This window comes from Delphinapterus leucas, chromosome 12 (genome assembly GCF_059928025.1).
Source record: "Delphinapterus leucas isolate spDelLeu-1000000601 "Yukka" chromosome 12, BTC_Dleu_Yukka2, whole genome shotgun sequence".
Lineage (NCBI taxonomy): Eukaryota > Metazoa > Chordata > Mammalia > Artiodactyla > Monodontidae > Delphinapterus > Delphinapterus leucas.
Window position 1 is genome coordinate 45,647,055 of NC_143140.1, and position 24,398 is coordinate 45,671,452.

The following is a 24,398-nucleotide window of genomic DNA, read 5'->3' on the forward strand; positions in this document are numbered from 1 at the left end:
TGGATGGCCTCTTTGATGTTCCCCGCACTTGCCAGCCTGTCTTACAGCCTGTGTGTCAGCTTTGCCCTCTGTCTGGAACACTCTTTCCCCAATATCTGCGTGGCTAACTTCTTCACTCCTGCAAGCCTTGGCCCAAATGTCAGCTTGAGATGAGACCTGTCTTGACCACAAAAAGTGAAACCTGTCCTCCATCTGCCTGACTTGTTTTTCTCTACTTTCTTTTTTCCATCACTCTTATCACCTTCAATTACACAATTTAAATTACTTATCAATTATGTTTATTGTTCATTCTTCTTCTCCTCTTTTAGAATGTACAGCAGGGGTCTTTATTTGCTTTTGTTCTTTTCTGTTTTCTTTGTATCCCAAGCACAGTCTACTGTTAGCTTTGTCCTCCGCCCCTCCCCTCGGCCTCAGATCCCTGCACCTGGAGCCCATGAGGAACCCGTCAGTGATGGTCTTCCGGGGTAGCCCTGCTGTCGGAAGCAGTGGTGCAAGTAAAGACATGTGGGTTGTACAGTGCAGCCCCTGTGGGGGAAGATGCCTGGGTCCCAGCTCCAGCTCTGTCACCAACTGTGACAAGTCACTTCTCTTATCTGAGTCTTTGTTTCCATGTCTCTCCCTCACGTCAATGCCTGGCCCTCTGTGGGCGCAGCTGGAAGTGTGATCTACTTCAAACCAGAGCTGCTGAGAAGGGGCCTCCCAGGTTCTCAGCACTTGCATACACGCTGTCATGAACTCCTCACGGTAATGCCCCTCCATGGAGGTAGCACCAAGACTAAAATCCATGGATTCTGTTCCCGTACCTACATTCTCTCTGCTTATATTAGGCTGTGGAGAGACTGGGGGACAGGCACTCGGTTCAATCAGATTATAAGTACCTAGCACTAAATGCAAAGAAAATTTTACGAATCATACAGAGGGAAATGGAGGAAGGCTTTTTTTTTAAGATTTTTTTTTCTCGCTCTAAAAATTATTCAACACACTGAAACAGTCACAATTCTACTCAAAACTCAGTTTTAGTATTAGCAAACCTAAAATCATCTAAAGTGCACTGCCCCATTTGTGTCATTCCTGACGCTCGGAGCGATACCCTGTCATCAAGTCAGCAGACTTGAAAGATGTGGAGGTTCAGTGTATAAAGAAATAATACTGTGAGTCATAACACTAGTTTCATCTCCAATTCTCAAAAGCACTATTCGGAAAATCACAGTAATCCTCATAATTTGCATGATAATGGGCCCGGATCAGCATTTTGTGAGTGGGGTAGGGAAGCTGGAGCAGGATCTCAGGACGGTGGAGAAAGAGCAACTGCAGAGTCTGGAACCAGGAGTTGGTTGTGGGGAAAACAGCAACTCCGAGACATTTGGAAGGGATGCTCTGCTTCCCTTCAACTTGGGGTACCTCTTCTGGTGCTCCCCCTTCTCTCTCTCATATATGTGTTGTCACATCAAGAAGAGGAGGCTTTGGAAAATTTTGGAAATTTGATGTACAGCACAGCCAGCAACAAGAGTCCCAGGAACGTGGCAGAGAATCAAGAAATTATAAAAAGCTGGAGAGGGCTTCCCTGGTGGCGCAGTGGTTGAGAGTCCGCCTGCCGATGCAGGGGACACGGGTTCATGCCCCGGTCCAGGAAGATCCCACAGGCCGCGGAGCAGCTGGGCCCGTGAGCCATGGCCGCTAAGCCTGTGCGTCCGGAGCCTGTGCTCTGCAACGGGAGAGGCCACAGCGGTGAGAGGCCCGTGTAACGCAAAAAAAAAATTAATTAAAAAATAAAATAAAAATAAAAAGCTGGAGAAACTTTGGATGTGATTATAAAGCAAGTAGACTAATTTTTACAAAGATATAGATGCAGAGCAATCCATATAAATGAGGGAGGCTAGAGTTATCCCAGTAATATTACTGAATGTCTCCTTGGGAGTCCTCAGATGCACTTTAAATAAAAATCATGATTTTTAAAAAGGCACCCATTGAATTTTAGTCACATGCTTAATTTTTCATCGAAATATCAGCAAATTTGACTACCCTCCCAATTCATCATCTCTAAATGACTTTTCACAGTAAAAAAAAATAATAAATATTCTCTCAAAGGATGGTCAGATGCCAGCACAACTGTTCAGAAGAATATTTCAGTGGTTCCTCAATTATTTCAACCAAAGACACTCCAAAGACTCCCTGGACTTGGATAGCATCTTAGGAAAAAGGACACCACTAAAGGAAGGGCAGCTGTTCTACAAGGATCCACTCACTTGGAGGCACATGTTCAGTTTGTTGGGAAGAGTGGGATTTTGGGGGCGGGGGGCAGGACACGTTTTGGGTTGAGGTTTTGGGCAAAGGTACAGAGGCAATTATCAAAATCTTTTATGGTTATAATATATAATAGCTATAGTGTTCATTTTTAGATACCCTGTTAGCACTATCACACTGCTCTGGATTCAATTTGGAAAATTCTGTATTTTTTTTAGTTGGTGCACACATTAAGTGAACGGTCTTCAATTGTAACATAAAACTATCTTCGACAATAAAACATTTGCAAGACGTTTAAATGCACATTATTCTCAAGGAACATGGCCTCACTGGTCCTAATGGTCACTAAATAGAACTCATTCTCTTTGAAAATAAGTACTCTATACCTCTTTGTAAATAGAAGTTACTATATATTTTGAATTCCAACTTTTGAGAGACAATTTTCTATGAATATCTCATGTTTCTGCAAACCTTGTGAGCAGAGGCACACTGCTTTTGTTCCAGACTATCTTTTTATGTGTGCATAGGGAAACAGCCTCGGAAGAAAGAGTATCTCCCTCTGGGCAGCTTTGCTTGCATACTTTTTTTTTTTTTTTTTTTTTTGCGGTACGCGGGCCTCTCACTGTTGTGGCCTCTCCCGTTGCGGAGCATAGGCTCCGGACCCGCAGGCTCAGTGGCCATGGCTCACGGGCCCAGCCGCTCCGCGGTATGTGGGATCTTCCCGGACCGGGGCACGAACCCGTGTCCCCTGCATCGGCAGGCGGACTCTCAACCACTGCGCCACCAGGGAAGCCCTGCTTGCATACTCAAAGAGTAGGTTTCAATTCCTCAGCATGTGCAGCATCCACCTGAGCTACTCCAATCAGCCCCATGGAACTTGGGAGACAGAGGAGTAGATGGGGAACAGGAAGCTCACGCAGCCTCCAGTGCCTCTGACTTGGGAGTCTCCTGTCTTCTGCCAGCATCCATGGCACTGTGGCAGGTTAACTTGTTAGCTTGCACACACAGTAAAAATCTCAGACCCTTCAATAGTTTTTGACACCTACCATCCAAAAATTAATTTTGTAGAATAAAAGGATTTTTTTTGTCCTACCTGACTTCCCACCTCTCTCAAGCAATCTAATACATTTGTATTAATAGACGTGGATTGTCTTCGGGAGTTTGTTGCAAAGGGGCTTAATGTCTCTAGCCAGAAAACCGAGAAGTAAATTTAATATATTAAAGGACACATGTAATAAAGGCTAGGGTTAGACAGGAATACAAAACATTAAAGGGAAGGAGGTAAGCCTAGAAGGTGGCGATAGAAATAAATTACACAGCCATGTCTTTAATTTTGGTTCTTTGTGTCACAAACTAAACCATTCTTTGCTAAAGAAAATTATAGCCCTATCGCCCTCTACCGGAACCAGGCTAGAAACTACAGGGAAATAGTTTTAAAGTTCTTTATGGAATCTGCTCATAATTATCCAGATTTTAAAGTGTACACTTCAGGTTTCCAGTAACCCAGCCTGGCAGGTTAATGCTGGACCATCTAGTGCCGAAAAGAGTGGACAGTCCTTCTCATGCTCACCTGTAATTTGTAGCAGTCACTGACTGCAGGGACCGCTAACAGAGCTGTAGAGTTTGCTGGAAGTCCCTGGAAGCCACACCTAGCACTTCTGCCCTCACCTGTCCCACTTTCTTTCCATGGACAACAGCTGCTTAGAACCCTCCCCTCATCTATTAACCCCATCACCAAACCTACTCAGTTCCACCTCAAAAAATATCACTTTGCTACACAGTGAATGCCAACCCTTCAATTCCAGCAGAGTAGCATCGTTTTGTGAACTCAAATGATGAGTGCCAAAGGTCCAAACCTTCATTTTTGCTTAAATGGCGGTATATCAACACTTCAAAGCAGCATATCCAAATATTTTGATCATGCATTGAAATCAGAAAAGAATGTATAATGCACCAATAAATGTATTATTTATTTACAAATTATAGAAGTGTACAATTGTACAATATATCATGTACATTATAAAACACACAAAAATAGAAATTTAAAAGGCTGAGATTAAATACAAACAACTGCTTTAACATTTTCCCAGTGGACTGATTACCTGCATATTCCTGGGATGTCCACGCCCCCACCTGAAACCACAGCCCTAAAGCAGGCCAATGATTGCTAGACTTGAATTTTTAGCTCAAGTTACAGAAAAATGTACAAGATCACAGCTTTTTTTTAGTTTTGCAAAATAGCTCTAGCATCAAGTTTAAATGTGTGAAGATGCTTGATGCTAACTTTTTAAGACATATTTGGGCTAATCACTGCACAGCTGGTAGGTAAAATGTCACATTATGGTTCACTGATAGCTGTTTCAGTTACTATAAGGCAGATTAAATAGGGGATTTCATGGAGTTGAATAAGAATATTTGGGGAGGAAAATGCTTTAAAGAAACACTTAATAATAAAGGATGAAGGTTTGCCTTTTTCTTTTTTTAAGCCAACAAGTAGCTAGCACCTTAAAAAACTCCTCTGCCTACAGTGGAAAGACAAGCTAAAAAAGGCATTCCAAACAATGGTCATTAGCCAATGCAAATGGATTAAAACAGACTGCCACACATCTGCCTGCCCTAATACCTATGAGTCATTAAGAACGCAAATTCTTTGATTTTTACAGCCCCAGTGTCCAATCACAGACCCAGCCACATTGAAACTCAGTAAATATGTGATGATGAACAACCCCTCAAAAAATATGCGAAGTGCTTGCTGAATTGCATTTGAAGTAACAATTGTTGCTAAAGACCACTCCAGTATCTGGTTTTGATTGGCTGAAGTGAATAACTGGATAAATGTTATGGTCGAGAATTATATGCTCAGAGAACCTCATTACATTCCTCAACACCCTTGCTCCCTTTTTCCACATCAGTCCATTGGTGTCCACCCGCTCTGTTTCCACCCAGGGCCTGAGCTTCCACCTCGCAGTGGAGCCCTGCAGCCAGACAGGCTCAGCATCCTTCTGCACCCCTCAGTGCAAGCTGGGAGAAATACAGTAATGTTCTACACAGAAAACCTTATTCAATGTACTCAATTTTTAAAAAATATTCACAAACTTTTTAAAAAAATTTTAAAGGACATGAACACCTGACTTCAAGATTGAGATATGCACGTGGGGCCTAAATCAAGTTTCATAACACAAAAATTTACAACTGAAAGACTTTCAATTGTGGTCTCCTCTGGACGAGTACCTTTTGTTTTAATAGGTACTTTACCAATTTAAAGAGAAAAATATTATACAATTTAAGTAGCTTAATTTCATAAATAACCAGTTTCACTTTGTATATGCACACTGAATGTTTTCGTCTATATATTCATCTATTCTGTTGACAAAACGTCAGTGTTTCTTGATGGGAACAAAACTGAAACTGCACTCAGTGAAAGTTTCCATCTGATTAAATGCAAACCAGGGTAAATTAGTTATTAAATCTCAATAATAGAGAAAGAAAGAAGGGATGTAGAATTCAGAGACTTGCTGGAACGATGAGAACTATGAAATGAAGGCTCAGTTCTTTCACTATTGCAATATGGAAAGACTCATTAGAAGAAAATGTATTATTTGGTTAGGAAGTACACACGTATCACACAAATGGCAAAGGAAAACAGGCTAGTAGGGTTTCCTAATGAGGTGATGCTGTTTTTTTAAGCACTGTGGTGAGTTACTGGGTTGTAAAACCATCCTCTAGCCTTAAAATCAGAAAGAAGCCAGTTTGAATAACTTACAAAGCCTCTTTAAGACAAAATAGCCACTAGAATAGAAATACTTTTCTTGAAAAGTATCTTTCAAGAAAACCAGGAGTGCGCATACTACACATTGTTTCATTTGCTCACTTTCCTTGCCTTCATGCCACCTGCGTTTTCTCTAACCTCTCCTTTCACTGGATGCTACAGGCTGGCTCACTCCCTTCCACCTCACTTAGGTGGCCAGCAGCTTCCCAGCAAAACCTGACTCGAAAATTAAACCCACCCTCTACTTATAAAATGAAACAAATCCTCAGTGGCGCTTCTGCTTCCCAAGGAAGGGTCTCACTAACACCTTTAAAAGAAAAATAGGTGATGGAGGTTCCAGTGAAAAAATTGCTTTGACCGTATTATAGGAAATATTACATCCTAAATCTAGAACCCAAAAACCCCCCATTCATGTTTTTGGTTAAGTTTCAAATTTTATTTCCAACTACTGCAGTAACAAAATACCAGTGGTAATTCTGCATGGAAAGTGACAACCTTCTAAGTAAAGAAGGTCACAAATTAGTATTCCAAGAGTACTTTGGTCTGTGGAGATTTTGATAGGAGAGGATTATTACAATCAGTCCTATAATAGAGACATGCTTCCTCCGTATCTAGTAATACCTCAATAACTCAGCATGTACACATTTCTGCTCTTTATTTGCACTCCCTTCCAGGTTGTACTGTGTGATAGTGTGAGGGGAAAATTCCTCCCAATCATGGGTTTTTCTATCGTATACAGAAATAGCAATCACTTCAGCAGTCATGTACATTATTATTAAATTTTTAGTTGAAAAATAAAAGAATGAGTTATCCTATCATATCCCTTTCTGGGAGTAAAAAGACACACCATTACAAACGTAAAATGAGTCAAACTTCTATTTTATTGACAGAAGTCCAAAATGAATACAAAAAAATGCCTCGTTTGCATGTTATATTTTTCCTTAAAAGGCTTCTGATAGAGTCAGGTAGATTAAAAGCTAAGAATGTATTTCAGCTTTTATAATGAACCTTTTAAAAAAGGTTTAATAACATAAGTCACCAATATCAGAGAACATATGGTCCCACAATCATTTTTAGATCTATAGCTTATAAAAAGAATTAGATCCTGTATTGATCTGCTAAAATAGAGGCTTAAAAATGTTTTAAGCCATTAAAAGCCATTTTTATAATCTGATAACTCTGGGCAATTAAAAGAAGGAAAATCCCAAAATGTAGCCCTCTATATTATGTGGAATGTGACAGAATGCCAACTTACGACCAAGATAGGCAAAAATAAAATGTTTAAAGCTATGAATGGAGCTGTTATAAATACTCTTGTATCACTGCAAAATGTCAATAAGTGAATAGAGCTTACCAAGAGATTAAAACTTGAGCAGATGTTACTTAAAACATTTGTGGTGTTTATCATACTTTAACGTTTGTTAAAACTAAAGCTAAACAAAGAAAAGTCGCTCATTTATAGACTGTTTTTCATGTACCTTTACTTTCACTGGGACCATAAATGATCAGATAATACATAGCCCACACTTCTGGACAGTTATAACAAAGGGTTTATTATCATTTGCAGATGAAATAAATGCACCATCCCATACTTGAAAGGCTTTCACAAGCCTTAAGCATTTTTCAGACTGTACCAAGGCACCACCACTGCCTAGTTATATTATGCACCCATTTCTAGTAAAGAACTAACATCTCCTTCAACATCAGTTCTGCACTGTTTCTGGTTTATTACACACTTCCAAAACAGCAAAAATTTGCAAATATGTGCAAATACTGTGGTCCATTCATAGTACTGCTTAGTCATCATCTTCCTCCTCTTCTTCCTCTTCCTCAAAGCTATCTTCAAAGCCCTCGCTGTCCTCCTGGTCTTCATCCCCCTCTACTGCTGTATCCCACTGTGGGTGATTTTCTGGCACAGGCTTAGCCTCATGAACTTCCAACTATAAAAAAGAATTAAATGTAGACTTCAGAAACTTGGGGAGGAATAATGGGAGAAATACCTGGTAAAGAAAAGGTTTCTTTGACTGCAGCAATTATAAAGAAATAGATTTTATGCTTTTAACTCTAAATTTAACATACTTAGAACAGATATTCATCCCAGAAATAAAAAGGTGAATCTACTAACACGTAAGTATAGTTAAATTTCTAATGTAGTTTGATTTTAGGAGCTTATACTATTTATTCTGTGGCACGAAAGATGACTAATTGTGATTCTTGAGTGAGAGCACTGAGTAATGTCTCAATAAGTCTTCTGCTGTTGAAGAAAAACTCAAGTGTGACTTCCAAAGAGGTATTTGCAGCCTCCAGACTCATGAAGTAACATTCTACAGCCAATGGAAAGAAACGCAGTATTCTCGTGGGGGAAAAAAAGGTATGTCTTTGCCGGCTCCCTTCTCTTAGGTCTCCAGTATACAGTGCAACAATATTTCTTCAGCACAATCTCTCTAACACAATAGCATGCCTCTTATAAAAAGCTCAAGTGAAACAGTAAACACTGATGGGAGTGTGCTCCAAATGATACACAAATGTATACTCTAAAATGATCAAAAACAAATTAGTTTTGGAAATCAATAAACACTACAATGGAATCTGTGGGAAAACACATGTGCTTTTTAAAGAAAACAGAACCCATTTGGTGAGGCCCTGTAAAGTTACAGCATATTACAGCACATTAAAATGTATCATGTAAGTTATACTCAAGGTTCTAAATCATTACACTCTGTTAATACAACTTAAGTTTATTATTGAAAGAGTAGTCCATCAAGTATATTACCTAAAAGTATGAGATGACCTCTTTTTCTATTATTCTACATTTCAAAACTAGAAAACCTTCCCCAGTATATTAAGCACTTATTCAAACAGACAACCATATGCAATGCATAGTCATTATTCTTACCTTCAGTGGTTTAATCTGATCCAAACCCATATAGGAGTCTGATCTTAGAAACACTGTATATTGATAATTTCCAGGCTTTCCTGGTGCAGGAAACTTCAGTTCTACCTAGAATATAAAATCAGCACTTAAAATCTGTATTTTGAGGAGTGGAAGAAACAACAGCTCACTCCTAAAATATTTAGACCAGAGTATTTAATAGCTAGGGTTTACTCAGATGACACAGGAGGTCCTAATAAATGTTACAAAAGTTCTAACAACAACAAATACACACATATATGACGTTTATGTCATATATATACTATACAAAAAGAAAACAAAAAGAGGCAGAATTGATGGGGTCAATTTCTATCTCCACAATTCAAGAAAGCATATTTAAAGCGACCAAGTTCTATGTTGACCATCACGTCTTGACAACTTGAAGAAATGAAGTTGGGTATAAAAGTAAAATAAATGAAATGGACTAAAATAGACTTCACCAGAGAGGAAAGAGTTCTTGCCAAATTTTCTTATTTCTATGACAAATGCTGTGAGATAATAGAAAATATATACATTGGTCTCTGCCCTCGGTTCCAGGTAAAGAGCTCCTCAAACCCCTGTAATTTCCTAAGTGATAAGAGCACAAGGAGCATCTTTTGTTCTAATATCTGGTCTTTGACTCTGGTTCCTGACACTGAGCTTATAAATCCCTTGGAATTTCCTGGATAAGAATGAGTTCTCTTCTAATGAGGTGGCTCTTGGTGGGCTCCTAGATGAGGACTGGTCACCAGAAAGCCCAAACCATGATGAGAGGCTTAGAGCTTTTAGTCCCACGCCCCCAGTCTCCAGAGAAGGGCTGGAAACTGAATTAATGATCAATTATGCCTTTGTGATAAAGCCTCCATAAAAATCCCCGAAGTAGGGGTTCTGGAAGCTTCCGAGTTGGTGAACATGTGCAAGTGCTGGGAGAGTGGATTGCTCAGAAAGAGCATGGAAGCTCCATGCCCCTTCCCACATACCCTGCCCTAGGTATTTCTTCCATTTGGATATCCATCTATATCCTTTATCATATTATTTTCATAATAAACTGGTAAATATGTTTCCCTGAATTCTGTGAGCCATTCTAGCAAATTATTGAACCCAAGGAGGGGGATCATGGGAACCACGATTTACAGCCAGTTGGTCAGAAGTATAGGTGACAACCTGGGACTTGTGACTAGCATCTAAAGATGGAGAGCGGGGGAACAGCAGTCTTGTGGGACTGAACCCTTAACCTGAGGTAGATATCCAGGTAGACAGTGTCAGCACTGAGTTAAACCACAGGACACTCAGCTGGTGTCACAGCGAATTGCTTGGTGCGGGGAAAAGCCCACAAACTGGTATCAGAAGTGTTGAGAGTGTGGCAGTAGTGTTAGAGTAAAGGAGAAACACATGGGAGAAATACGTTTTTTTCTTTACAGATGTCCAATGCCTTACAAGGTCAAAAAGACACGTTATTTCCTATCATATACTAATGAACTTCAAATACAAAAATTTACAAACTCTTAGAAGTTTCTACTCCACTTGGACAAAGGAAGAATACATTTTTATGATGACATTTAGATGTTCTGGTAATCTGCCTCCACTTTCCAAAATCCAGATTTTGTTGGCAAGACTATATATTAAAATTTGCCATTAAAACAAACAAGCTAGGGCTTCCTTGGTGGCGCAGTGGTTAAGAATCCGCCTGCCAATGCAGGGGACACGGGTTCAAACCCTGGTCCGGAATGATCCTACATGCCGCGGAGCAACTAAGCCCGTGCGCCAGAACTACTGAGCCTGCGCTCTAGAGCCCGCAAGCCACAACTACTGAGCCCGCATGCCACAACTACTGAAGCCCGTGTTGCTCCGCAACAAGAGAAGCCACTGCAATGAGAAGCCCATGACCGCAACGGAGAGTAGCCCCCATTCACCGCAACTAGAGAAAGCCCGCGCCCAGCAACGAAGACCCAACACAGCCAAAAATAAATAAATAAAATAAATAAATTTATAAAAAAAACAAACAAGCTAGAAAATATCATGGGAGAATTTTTTTTTAAATTAATCTCAAAGTTTGGCCCCTCTAACTGTAACATCAAACCTACAAATCATAAAAGAAAAAGACTACTAAATCATACCATCAAACACCCAAATAAACCAATGGATAAACAAATGAGTAAATATTTCTATTTTTGCTTGATAAAAACAGCCACAATAGTAAAACAAACTGGGGAGAAATATCTGCAACACACATCACAAAGGGCTGATTTCATAATATTTAAACAAAAATAAAGTCCCAAAACCAATTTAAAAGACCAATATAACCCAACAAAAATGAACGACGGTCACAAACAGACACAAAGAAATATGATTCAAACACACTGAAAGATGTACAGTTTCCCTCTTAAGAGAAATATAAAATTAAACTACACTGAATACAGCCAGCATAGTAAAAATTGATTCAGGCAAGAATCATCAACGTATGCTAAAATGAGTGGGTTAAAGACTGTTGGAGAACAGGGTATTCACATAGTGTCCAAGTATCACCCCACAGATTGGAGGAAGACATACTTTTTACAACAGAGAAAAGACTTAACTAAATGATCAACCATAATATATCACCAATATCAGGCAAACTAATATAATGTGCCCCTGATGTGATGCACTAAGAAGGTTATTACATCACCTACGCAGTATTTTTGCCAAAAATATTTGAGAAGAATATAAGCGTGAGTAACCAATAAGACAAATTCAGATTAAGGGATATCCTATAAAATACCTTGCCTGGACTCTTCAAAAATATCAACATCTGGGACTTCCCCGGTGGCACAGTGGTTGGGAGTCTGCCTGCCAATGCAGGGGACACGGGTTCGAGCCCTGGTCTGGGAAGATCCCACATGCCACGGAGCAGCTGGGCCTGTGAGCCATGGCCGCTGAGCCTGTGCGTCCGGAGCCTGTGCTCCGCAACGGGAGAGGCCCACGTACCGCACACACACAAAAAAAATGTTAAAATTACTCTCAAAAATACCCTTAAGTTGGTACCAACTCTAAGTGTCAAATAAACAAGAAACTACTTCATACATGTACTACTTGGTTAGAAAGCTGGGAAAAAACTTTTTGGATTAAAAATCATCATCATAGATCTTGAAATTCAAAGCCTTGCTCTTGTCCACCAAGTCCGGGTAGACAGAACCTTCTTCCTAGAAAAATAACATAAAAAATCAAGAAGAAAAACAAGAAAATCCAAGGGCAAAATATGTTCATCACAAAGCTATATTAGTGATGTCACTGACAGCGGACAAAGCAATGTAACAAAAAATTCCACTCTAAAAAACGAATCACCAGTTCTTATATTTGTTTTTTAAGACAAAAGGTATATATCTGAGCACTAACCCAAACAGGATAAAAATAATAAATTTTTGTAAAACATAATTAAATTCTGGAGATAAGGTAAGGCATGTGTTCTTAGATAGTAACAGTGAAAACTCCCCAAAATAAGTTGAGAACAAGGTTTTAGAAGACTACCAAGTTGTAGTTCACTACGTTATAAATTTCCAATGAGCTCCCTCCAAAATATGTCAGAAAATAGTTATAAAATGTGTCTTAAATAAAATGTAATAAGCCAAATATGATAAACTGTTTCTACACTGTTTTCTATATTTAAATAATGTTGTTGGATAATTACCTCTTCCGTATCTTTTAGTGTGCACACATGATATGGCATAGATATTAATGTCTGTTCCTTCCTATCTGCGATATAAAGCCACCACCATTCTTGTTTTTCCTGCAAAGAAAAATAAATATAAATAACCAAAAAGAGTTAGAGAAATACAATTTTGCCTTGTCTCATTTTAGCGGTATGGTTATCCCTTGGTACCTGAGGGGGACTGGTTCCAGACACGCCCCCCCACACCCACAATGTGGACACCAAAATCCATGAATGCTCACATCCTTTATATAAACTGGTGTCACATTTGCATATGATTTGTTTCACCTCTAGATTACTTACAATATCTAATACAACGTAAATGCTATGCCAGTACCCAGCAAATTCAAGTTTTGCCTTTTGGAACTTTCTGGAATGTACCCCCCTAACATTTTCAATCCACAGTTGGTCAAATCCATGGATTCAAAACCCACAGATGCGGAGGGACAACTGTATTTTCCTTGTTTTATTCGTTGCTGTATCCCCAGCACAGACTCAGTGCCTGGTACAAAATAGATGTCAATAAATATTTACTGAATGAATAAATTGTTCTTAACCATTTGTAGATCCGCTCTCCACAACACTTTTGTATGTAATTTTGGTGTTTCAAATGGCCCCTTAAACGCTATTGATGAACCTCTGTATTAAAAACCCCTGATTAATTGTAAATGACAAAAGATATGCTAAAAAAGAAAACAGTATGAACTATTACAATATCATTTAGCAAATAATCTTAGTAATGTTACCTAGTAATAAGCAAAAGCCAGAAAGTAGGAGTGGAACGGACTTACAACAATATCAGAAATTAATATATTAAAACACATTACTCATAAGAGAGCATCTCAGATTCTAAGAGCCTGTTTATACCTTTTACTGCACATGATTTTAATAAGCTCAGCATTTTTAGTTGTACTTCATAAAAGATTAGGACCAGAAAAAGAGCTGGGTAAAAAAATTGCCACCAGAATGCACAATGGTAGCAGAGAGCACTGACAGGGACAAAAATCTATTAAAACAAAAATTAGAAGACTAGTCTGGAAGTACAAAACTTCAGTGTGCCCAGCAACTATCACTGTATTACAGCACAGGTCAGTAACTAAACAGTCATCTTCTTCGCATCCACTGTTTAAGAACTGGATAGAGACAATATCTTTCTAAAATGGCTTTAAAAAAAAAAATGTTTTGTAGCTAAAAATAAACTCTAGGATATTCCAAATAATCAACCAAAAAAACAATAGACTATTCTAAAGTCTCAATTATCCAAAAGAAGGTTAAAAAAAATAACTTTTACTGAAAATAGTTTCGTAGGAAAAATGTTTGTTTCTAAGCCAAAAACACTTGCACTTTCTATTGCATTTCAATCCTAAGATATTAAAATTTGTTTTATTATCTTTCTAATAATGCTACACTAAGTTCAGCTAAACGTTTTTGTTTAAATGCCTTAAACTACAAGGCACTGCAACATTAATAAGCAGAATAACAGATCACAAGTGCATGATTAACCCAACTTCTGCTCAACCCAAGGGTTAAGACTACCACAACAGGTATATGTGTATATATATGTTCGTCTATGAGTGTTCTGCACACACAAAATGGGTAAAACATAACAGACTCAAAATGGAGTTCAGTTGTACCTCACAGGAGATTGGTTCCAGGACCACGCCACCTCCAGGATACCAAAATTCATAGATGCTCAAGTCTCTTACATAAAGTGTCATGGTACAGTTGGCCCTCTGTATTTGCAGATGCAGAACCCACAGACACCGAGGGCCAACTGTATAAACATCTGGCCTTTGTGAGCCAAAGAGTCTCTGCTGCAACTACTCAACTCGGCCACTGTATTGCAAAAGGAATGAGTGTGACTCTGTTCCAATAAAACTTCATTTACAAAACAGGCCAGGAGGCAGATTTGTCTGTAGGCAGTAGTTTGCCAATGCCTGTTTTAAAGCCATCCAGACCTGATTATTTCACTTCTCTAAACCTCACTTTTTTCTCTGTTAAGTAATGAATGCCTACCTCACACTGTGTTGTGAAGATAAACCGAGATAATACAAATAAAATATCTGTTAAACTGCCTAGGACACAGAGCACAATAAAATTACAGTTACATTTATACAGCCACTATGGAAAACAGTATGGAGGATCCTCAAAAAATTAAAAATACAACTACCATATGATTCAGCAATTTCACTTCTGGCAATTTACCCCAAGAAAACAAAGTTGCTAATTTGAAAAGGTATGTACACAGCAATTCACCTCATCATTATTTACAGTAGTCAAGATATGGGGCTTCCCTGGTGGTGCAGTGTTTGAGAGTCCCCCTGCCGATGCAGGGGACACGGCTTCGTGCCCCGGTCCGGGAAGATCCCACATGCCGTGGAGCGGCTGGGGCCGTGAGCCATGGCCGCTGAGCCTGCGCATCCGGAGCCTGTGCTCCGCAACGGGAGAGGCCACAACAGTGAGAGGCCCGCATACCGCAAAAAAAAAAAAAAAAAAAAAAAGATATGGTAGCAACTGAAGTATCCATTGATGGATGAATGGACAAAGAAGATGTGGTATATATATACAATGGAATATTACTTAGCCATAAAAAAAGAATCGAAATCTTGACATTTGAAACAATGTGGATGGACCTAGAGGATATCATGTTAAGTGAAGTGAGAGAAAGACAAATACCATATGATCTCACTTATTTGTAGAATCTAAAAAACAAAACAAAATGAAAACATACTCACAGATATAGAGAACAAACCAGTAGTTGCCAGAGGGGTGGGGGTAGGGGGAGAAATAAGCGAAGGAGATTAAGAAGTACAAACCTCTAGTTATAAAATAAATAAGCCATGGGGATGTAATATACAGCATAAGGAATATGATCAATAATATTGTAATAACTCTGTATGGGAACAGATGGTTACTAGACTTATTGTGGTGACCATTTCATAATGTATGCAAATGTCAACTCACTATATGGTATACCTGAAACTAATGTGATGTTGTATTTCAACTATATATCAATAATAATTTTTAAAGTTATGATTATTAATGAAATGAGGTAAACATCTCTACTATTTAAGTGGTCTGACATTTCATTATCAGAAATATAATTACCAGAACATGTATTAATATGAGAAGCAGAGGGGTATATTCAAAATGTGCATTTATTCTTTATCTCCACTTAGAGAATGCCTCCCACCCTCCACCTCCCATGCACACTATTTGATTAAAATGAGATTCACTCAAGAATACTATTTATTAAGAAGCTAGTGACTATCTGGGACTTCCCTGGTGGCGCAGTGGTTAAGAATCCACCTGCCAATGCAGGGGACACAGGTTTGAGCCCTGGTCTGGGAAAATCCCACATGCGGTGGAGCAACTAAGCCCGTGTGCCACAACTACTGAGCCTGCACTCTAGAGCCTGCGAGCCACAACTACTGAGGCCCACGTGTCTAGAGCTCGTTCTCCGCATCAAGGGAAGCCCCAGCAATGAGAAGCCCACGCAACTCAACAGAGAGTAGTCCCTGCTCGCCGCAACTAGAGAAAGCCCACATACAGCAACAAAGACCCAATGCAGCCTAAATAAATAAATAAATAAAAGAAAATTAAAAAAAAAAAAGAGCAGATCTGTTGTGTAAAAAAAAAAAAAGAAGCTAGTGACTATCAATCTATGGCACTGCACCTACGCTCTCTTGATGCACACGGTGAAAGTGGAAAAGATGTTCTACCATGAGTTATTTGCACTTTAAACAAAACTGTTTCTGTTGTGTGAGATTCCCAACCATTCTTAACTTATTAAACATATGAGCTGCAATTAACATGTAAGTCAATTATTAACATAAAACTTTAAGTAATTTAAGTGGGTAGTATGGTGGTTAGGTAGGTACATGGGAAGGTAGACAGGTAGATGTTAGGAAAATCCTAAATAAAGTTTATCTGATAAATGACACTTTGAGATATTTACCATGTAGATGAAATTACAAGAAGGCATTTTCACTGCTAAAATGTTCTAAGGGAGTAAATGAATGCTTTGCTTAGTAACTAAGCATGGTCTAAAATGAAGCTGTCTATTATAAGGGTACAAATTATGCAGCTTACAGCATCCCATGGTACCTTTTTTTTTTTTGCGGTACGTGGGCCTCTCACTGTTGTGGCCTCTCCCATTGTGGAGCACAGGCTCCGGACGCGCAGGCTCAGCGGCCATGGCTCACGGGCCCAGCTGCTCCACGGCATGTGGGATCTTCCCAGACCGGGGCACGAACCCGTGTCCCCAGCATCGGCAGGCAGACTCTCAACCACTGCGCCACCAGGGAAGCCCCCATGGTACTTTTAAAACCAATCAATGAGTGGAATTTATTCGCTTGATTTCAGGAGCTTTGGTGTTGGCAGACTACACTGCAATGGGCAAAATGCCCCTAACAGATGGGCTATAGCTCAGGACATGCCAGAAGATCAGTACACACAGTAAGATGGAATCCTGGGCTGACTTCTCTCCAAGTCAAAACAAAAGTCTGTGCAGAGCCACTCATTTATTATTAGGAGAGCCAAATCACTTAGGAATTTGCCTTCAGCAGCCCCCAGCAACTAGAGATTGATGTTCTAGAGCAGAAAGCAGATTTATACATGAAATCACCTGCCAAACATGAGTGGTAAGCACAAGGTTCTGTGGCAAAGCTGCAAGGCAGTCTACGGAACAGCTTCGCTAAACTAAGAGGCAACCAGTCCTTGATCTCTAGCCACAGACAAAATCATCCACAAATGCAATACATCAAGCAGATCCCAAATTCATCTGAAAGACAAACAACATAGCGTATCAAAGAGATCAAAAGTTGAACAGGCCACAGTCACAACATAAACAAGCACAAGGGAACAAACAGCACTGCCATGATCTTTCCTGAGCTTGGGGATCGGCTCCTACTGAACTTAGTGGGTCCCTCAGCCATGGGCTTGCCTCTTCCCATGGACCAGGGCAATTATCGGAGCAAGTCTAGTGGCTACAGGTGGCCAGTAGAGAACCCTCAGAGAAAAACCATGGGGAAAATTTAAGAACATTTTCATCCTATTTAAAACATGACAGAATTGTGAGATTCATAACAGCCATACAGTCATAAGCAAAATATGCATTTGTCCAACTAGGACTGCCTGAACTGCTAATGAAAAATCATCATTAAGCACAACTCTCAGTAATCTGGGCGCAGAAAAGACAGAAGTACTTAAAAAGTTAACAACCCTCCTTTTAAACAACACATTCACTAAAAATGATTTACGTTGAAATATAGCCTTCAAAAATGTGGTCTATCAAGAACAGACCACATTCAGCACGTTTGAGCCAATACACACCACAGAGAGATTAAAAAGCAACTAAGAAATATCTGAATAGAATAAGGAAAACACTAGGCTGTGTATAACTCACCTCAGGAAAGTAAAGACTATAAACAGGATGTGTTATCTTTGATTTGGTTTCCAGCAGAGCTCGCTCCTTTCGCTGTATACTTTGTTGTAATTCTTGCCACTCCTGTAAAGTGAAAATTAAATCTTTGAAATCAAGCATGTTTTCAATCATTTTGAGGGGTGTCCGTCTTCTTCCCGATGTTATTCCTGACAACGCTAACTACTACTGAGTTCAGTCCCACAGATCTGATCATTTCCCTGCCCCAGACTTACAATGCTTCTTTTCATAAATCAACTCTAACCCGTCTAGTATGAACTACACAGCCAATCATGACCTGATCTGGACCTGTCTCTCCAGTCTCCTATCACTGTTTTCCTCCCTGCACTTTTTCTTCTAGTCATTTCCAACGACCTAGCCTTCTCTGACCTCACCAGCTATTTCACTCCTCCTAAACCCTGTTTAGATTTTTGTTTTCTTTTTTCTCTACCTGTTAAATTCCTACTCATTATTCTTTCAGGAGCAGCTGAAGTCTAAAGTATGAGTTCCTGAGTCCCACAAATCGTCCTCTACCCCAGAGCTGAGTTGATCACTCCTCCCTTTGTGCCATCACTGCCCCTTGCACAACGTGCATAGTCTCTTTGGTACTATAATGCTTACTTACAAGTCTGCCTTCTCCATCAGGCTACTATCATTCAAGGGCAGAAACTATTGCACGTTTGGCTTTGCATTCCTATCATCTAACACAGTGCTTGCAGTGTGACAGATAATGAGTAATTATTTGTTATTTGTATAATTATTTGTCAATTGAATGAACGTATTTCTTGGTCATCTGAAGAAACTAGTTTATCAAAACCCTACTAACCTAGTCACCTCTACTAACTCTAATACAGTCAGAAAGAAATATGTCAACTCTTTCTCAAAACAAGGGTGGGGGAATAATTTCTTTGATAGGTTTTAATTTCCTGGCAATCAACTTAATTATCAAAGTAAAAAACACTCAAGGGCCAGCAACTGCTAAAAACAGTCATCCTTATTTTTCTCCCACCATTCCCAAGGGCAAGTACATTATTTCTGTATACCTTTATCCTTTGCCCTTTTACTTTTTCCTTTTTTTGGCCTCTGCTTTTGCTTCAGAGGCTGTTCAGGGAATCTCTTTTAAATTCCTAAACCATAAGGGTTACTTTTAGATCAATGGCCCAGTCATGAACACCACAAACATAAAGAATATGGCTGATCAGGTTACAGTTAATTTACAGTTAGCCTCTAAGGACCGTTATTTGTCCACCAAATATTCTTTTCTACAGCTTTCTCATAAATCATGTGCAACTTAATGCCATGCCACGAGATTTTTTTCTATTCCCTTTACCCTCACAATCTTAATTCCTTAGTGACAGCCCTTTCCTTAATGTCTTATATACCTCTTGAAACGAGGTGGCATTCCGTAAATGTCAGCTTTTACCTTAACCAACTTCTTGGCGTTACAGCCCACAGTAATGTTTCTTCACCCTAAACATTTCCTGGAACTTTTGAGATCCTCTTCCAAGTAACTGCTACCTATTTCATAATCCACCTTTCCTTACTCATATTTCCAGATAACACAGAAAACTGCCTTAAGAGAACAAACTGACTTCACCTCAGACCCAGGTCCTACCCCATCTAACAATTTAAGATTTAAGAAAATTAGGATTTCCAATGTTGTTAGAAATAATTTTTCTTTATAATTACAACTACCATCCCTCAAAAACATTCTGTAAAAGTAATATAAGATTATAAAATATACTGGTATTGCTTAAGACAAGCAAAAAAAGTAAGCAAGCAAAGGAAAAACAACAATAGAAACCAAAACTATCATCAGAGGTATAACTCCAATTATTTAAACTTATAAGTCTTACTGCTTCATCATCCTTGCTTTGTTTTTCATCTTGCTCTCTATCAGAGTCTCTGTCACTACCATCATCTTTTTCACTTTGAGAGTCTCTATTGGTTTCTTCTTCCTCAGAGTCACTGCCTTTGTCAGAAACTTCTTCTTCATCTTCCTTTACTGCAGCTTCCTAAAAGGAAAAAGCAACCACAAAAGCTCTGAATATCTCAATGAATATACCATTCTGAGTCCCTGAAACTAATTTACTGTCATTATAATTAAACTGGCTCAAGATTACAATTTCACTATTCATGCAGAATTTTAGAGAACTATAAACATTTTTATGTATAAATATGTGGGAGTCAGACTGAAGACTTTTAACATTTGGCTTATTTGTCTTTTTGTCAGTTATTTTATTCAGTCTTCATAGTTTGTAAAACAAAAATATTTTATTTCTATTCACAAAATATACTACCACAATGGCTAAGATGGCTCATCTTTCACAAACACCAATTATACAATATATTTTATTTGAGAAGAAGAAATGAGAAGTTTATAGTACTGCTTTGGGAATTTAATATCATCTTCAATAAGGAGTATAATGCAGTAAGGAAAGTCACTGTCCCAGACAAAATCCATTTCAAGAAGAAAAAGAATAGCAAATTAAATGCAATGAAAGTAGTAGTGAATAATACAGATCAGAATTCAATTAAAGAGAAAGCAGATATGCAAAAGGGAAACCCAAACAAAACCAAACACTGGTTCTTTAAAAAGATTAATGAAATTGATAAATTTTATTAGGCAAGACTGATCAAAGAAAAAAAGAGACAATACAGATTACCAATATTAGGAATAAAAGAGACATAACTACAGATCCAAAAGACATTAAAAATAAGGATATTATGAATAACTTTGTCAATAAATTTGACAACTTAGAGGAAATGGACAAAGTCCTTGAAAAACACAATTTACTAAAACTGATATAAGAAAAAAAGTGGAATATGTTAAATAAATGGACTCTACAATTAAATCCTTTTTCAAACTCCAAGCCCATATGGCTTCTCTAGGTAATTCTTCCAAATAAGAAACAACCCAATCTTATACACCCTTTCAGAAAAAAGAAAGAGAGAATAATCCCTAACTTGTTTAATGAGGCCAGCATAAACGTGATCCAAAACGTCACAAGAATATTACAAGAAAGAAGAATGACAAACCAATATTCTCTCATAAAAATAGATGCAGGAATCCTAAACAAAATATTACTAAATCCAGATAAATATTTTAAAAATACTATGTTATGAGCAAATGAGATTTGTTCCAGGAATACAAGGACAGTTTAAATTTTTTTAATTCATCAGTATAATTAGTCACATTAACAGAAAGGAGAAAAATCATACAATCATCTCATGATAAAAAACCAAACTGGGAATAGAGGGAACACCTCCTTAACCTGATAGAGAATATCTATAAAAACCCTATACCTAACATCATACTTAGTGGTGAAATAATGTTTGCTTTCTCCATGAGATCAACAATAAGAAAAGGGTGACTGCTATCTTCACTTCTACTTCTAATCAACATTACATTGAAAGTTCTAGCCAGTACAGTAAGGCAGAAAGGAAGAAACCACATAAAGATTAAAGTAAAGCTGTCTTTATTCCCAGATGGCATGATTGTGTATGTAGAAAATCTTTTTATTTAAATACCTACAAATAGTTAGAATTACTGTCAATTCATCAAGAATCCTTGATATAAGGTAATATTTAGAAGGCAACTACACTTCTATACACCAGCAAAAAACACTGAAGAATGAATTTTTTTAATGTTATTTGCAATAGCACTAGAAAGGATCAAACACACAGGAGTAAATCTAATGAAAGATGTGTCATATCCTCTGCCAATGGAAATCACAAAACACTGCTGAGAAAAATTAAGGAAGATCCAGTTAATAAAGATAAAGCATAATTATGAATAAAAAGAGTCAATACTGTTAACCTGTGAATTCCTCCCATACTGAACCACAGAGTAAACACAATACCAATCTGAATTCCAGCAGCTTTTTTTGGGTGGAAATTCTCAAGCTTATTCTAAAATTTTAGCTGGAAATGCAAAGGACCTAAAATAGTCAAGACAATTTTGAAGAAGTAAAATAAGAGTTTGAGGACTTACATGACCATATTTTAAGAGTTAAAATAAAGCCACAATAATTAAGACAGTGTGGTACTGGCACAAGAAGAGACAAATAATCAGTGGAATGGACTAGAAAGTCCATAAACAGATTTGCACATATACACTTAATGGCAACTTTTTTACAACAAATCACTATTGCAATTCAGAGAGGAAAGAATGATCTTTCCAATAAATGGTGCTAAAATAAGTGGTCCATAATCCCAATCTCACACTATTCACAAAAATTTAAGATATAACACAGAGCTAAATTTAACAAGTAAAATAATAATACTCATAGAAGAAAACAAAAACATCTTCCATTCCTTGTGTCCTTGGGATAGGCAAAGATGTCTCTAACAGGACACGAAAGCACTAACCATAAAGACTGATGAAACAGACTTTATTAAAATTAAGAACCATCAAAAGCTCCATTAAGAGAGCTAAAAGGGACTCATATCCAGGATACATAAAGGAATCCTACAAATCCATAAGAAGAAAAACAACCCCAAAATAAAAGAGGATATCCAAATGGCCAGTATGTACATGAAAAGGTGCTCAATATCATTAGTCATCAGGTAAATAAAACCACACACAGGAAACACACACACACACACACACACACACACAGATACCACCACAAATCCATCACAGTGGCTAAAATAAAAAAGAACGGTAAAACCAAGTATTGGTGAGGGTGGAACGGGACTCATATTTTGCTGGTAGGACCAAAAAATGGTACAACTTCAGAAAATGGGCTCTTTCAACAAGTTAAACATACACCTATTTTATGACCCAGCAATTCCACTGCTAGGTACATACCCAAGAAAAATGAATGTCCACAAAATGACATGTACAAAAGCAGAACATCTTTATTCAGAATAGGCAAAAACTAGAAAAACCCATAATGTCCACCAATCACAGAACAGATAAATTGTGGTATATTCATATAATGGAATCTCTCTCTCTCTCTCTCTCTCTCTGTCTCTCTCTCTCTCTCTCACTCTCACACACACACACACACACACAGCTGCTGCTACACACTGTACAGATGAATGTCAAAGACACTATGTTGAATGAAAGCAGCCAAACAATTCCACTTACAGGAATTTTAAGAACAGGCAAAACTAATCTATGGTCCTAACAGTCAGAATAGTGGGGAAGGCCGTGGGGGTGGATGGAGGGGTCACTGACTGAGAAGGGTACAAGAGAGCCTTTTAGGGTGCTGGTAAGGTTTTATATCTTGATCTGGGTATCATGGGTACACACAATTGTAAAACTTCAGGAGCTGTACACATAAGATTTGAACATTTTAGGGGCTTCCCTGGTGGCGCAGTGGTTGAGAGTCCGCCTGCCAATGCAGGGGACACGGGTTCGTGCCCCAGTCCGGGAAGATCCCACATGCCGCGGAGTGGCTAGGCCCGTGAGCCATGGCCGCTGAGCCTGCACGTCCGGTGCCTGTGCTCCGCAACGGGAGAGGCCACAACAGTGAGAGGCCCACGTACCGCGCAAAAAAAAAAAAAAAGATTTGAACATTTTAGTGTATGTTAGACCTCAATAAAGATGATAATAAAAATAATCTTTACATAAGATAATAAACTTACACTCCCAACGACTCCATTAGCCTGCTTTTGTTTCTGTTGCTTTGGTTGTGATAAGGGCACAGGTGTAGGTTTTTTTTTTAAAGGTTTCTTTTTTTTTGATTTAGCAGTTTTCTTGGGTCCTTTACTCTTCTGTTGCCATCCTCCTTTTGTTCTGTTCTTGTTAGTATCACCCTGCTGTAAATCACAACACACATGCACACTCAGAAGTTGTAGCACTAGTTTCATTTGGAAGTCACAGTAAATTTTAGATGGAAATGACTAAACTAATAAATGTTGTAGTAAAGTGAATTACTCTCCCACAGCGATATAAATCAATCAGAGAACTAAACAAAACAGTTATTTCACCATGAAAGATAGATAGGAAAACTGAAGTTTTTACCCCATCTTCTGCTGGCTGTTCCTCTGCAGCACAGATAGACTGCTCCTTTTCAAATACTTCCTACAGGTAGCGAGAAGAAAAATATAAAGTCTGTCAACCTATATTTATCTTTCTGATAAAGCAATCGTTCAATATATGTTATCAGTAAGTTTTTTAACTGCTGACAATTGCAGGGGGTGGGGACAAAACCATGGATAGACAGGAGACTCGAAGCAATTACTAAATGATGTATGTGTGCAAATTTAGCAATCACTAAATGATGCTTTAGAAGTTACCTTCTGAAATATCTCACATCTGTCTTGAATATATTTTGAGAAGTACATTCTACTTAAATTTATAAATGCAATGCCTTAAAATATGTAAACTCATGATAAGTGAGTCATATTTCATAAT

The 24,398-nt window shown here is 38.4% G+C and overlaps 1 protein-coding gene across 2 annotated transcripts in view; it reads right to left on the reverse strand.

The window, feature by feature from the left end:
* Positions 1-6,875: 6,875 nt before the first annotated feature.
* Positions 6,876-24,398, reverse strand: part of SEC63 (SEC63 protein translocation regulator) — a 68,779-nt gene continuing 51,256 nt past the window's right edge. Inside the window, exons 15-21 of one of the 2 annotated variants that reach the window (XM_022553830.2) lie at positions 24,006-24,065; positions 23,627-23,800; positions 19,888-20,046; positions 18,017-18,118; positions 12,589-12,687; positions 8,910-9,014; positions 6,876-7,953 (exon numbers count right to left, since the gene is read on the reverse strand). In XM_022553830.2, the coding sequence (XP_022409538.1) occupies positions 7,810-7,953; positions 8,910-9,014; positions 12,589-12,687; positions 18,017-18,118; positions 19,888-20,046; positions 23,627-23,800; positions 24,006-24,065 (843 nt within the window). In that variant the 3' untranslated portion in view covers positions 6,876-7,809. Of the gene's footprint in view, positions 7,954-8,909; positions 9,015-11,984; positions 12,104-12,588; positions 12,688-18,016; positions 18,119-19,887; positions 20,047-23,626; positions 23,801-24,005; positions 24,066-24,398 lie in introns of those variants that run through there. The other variant, XM_089921898.1, reaches the window with a different exon arrangement.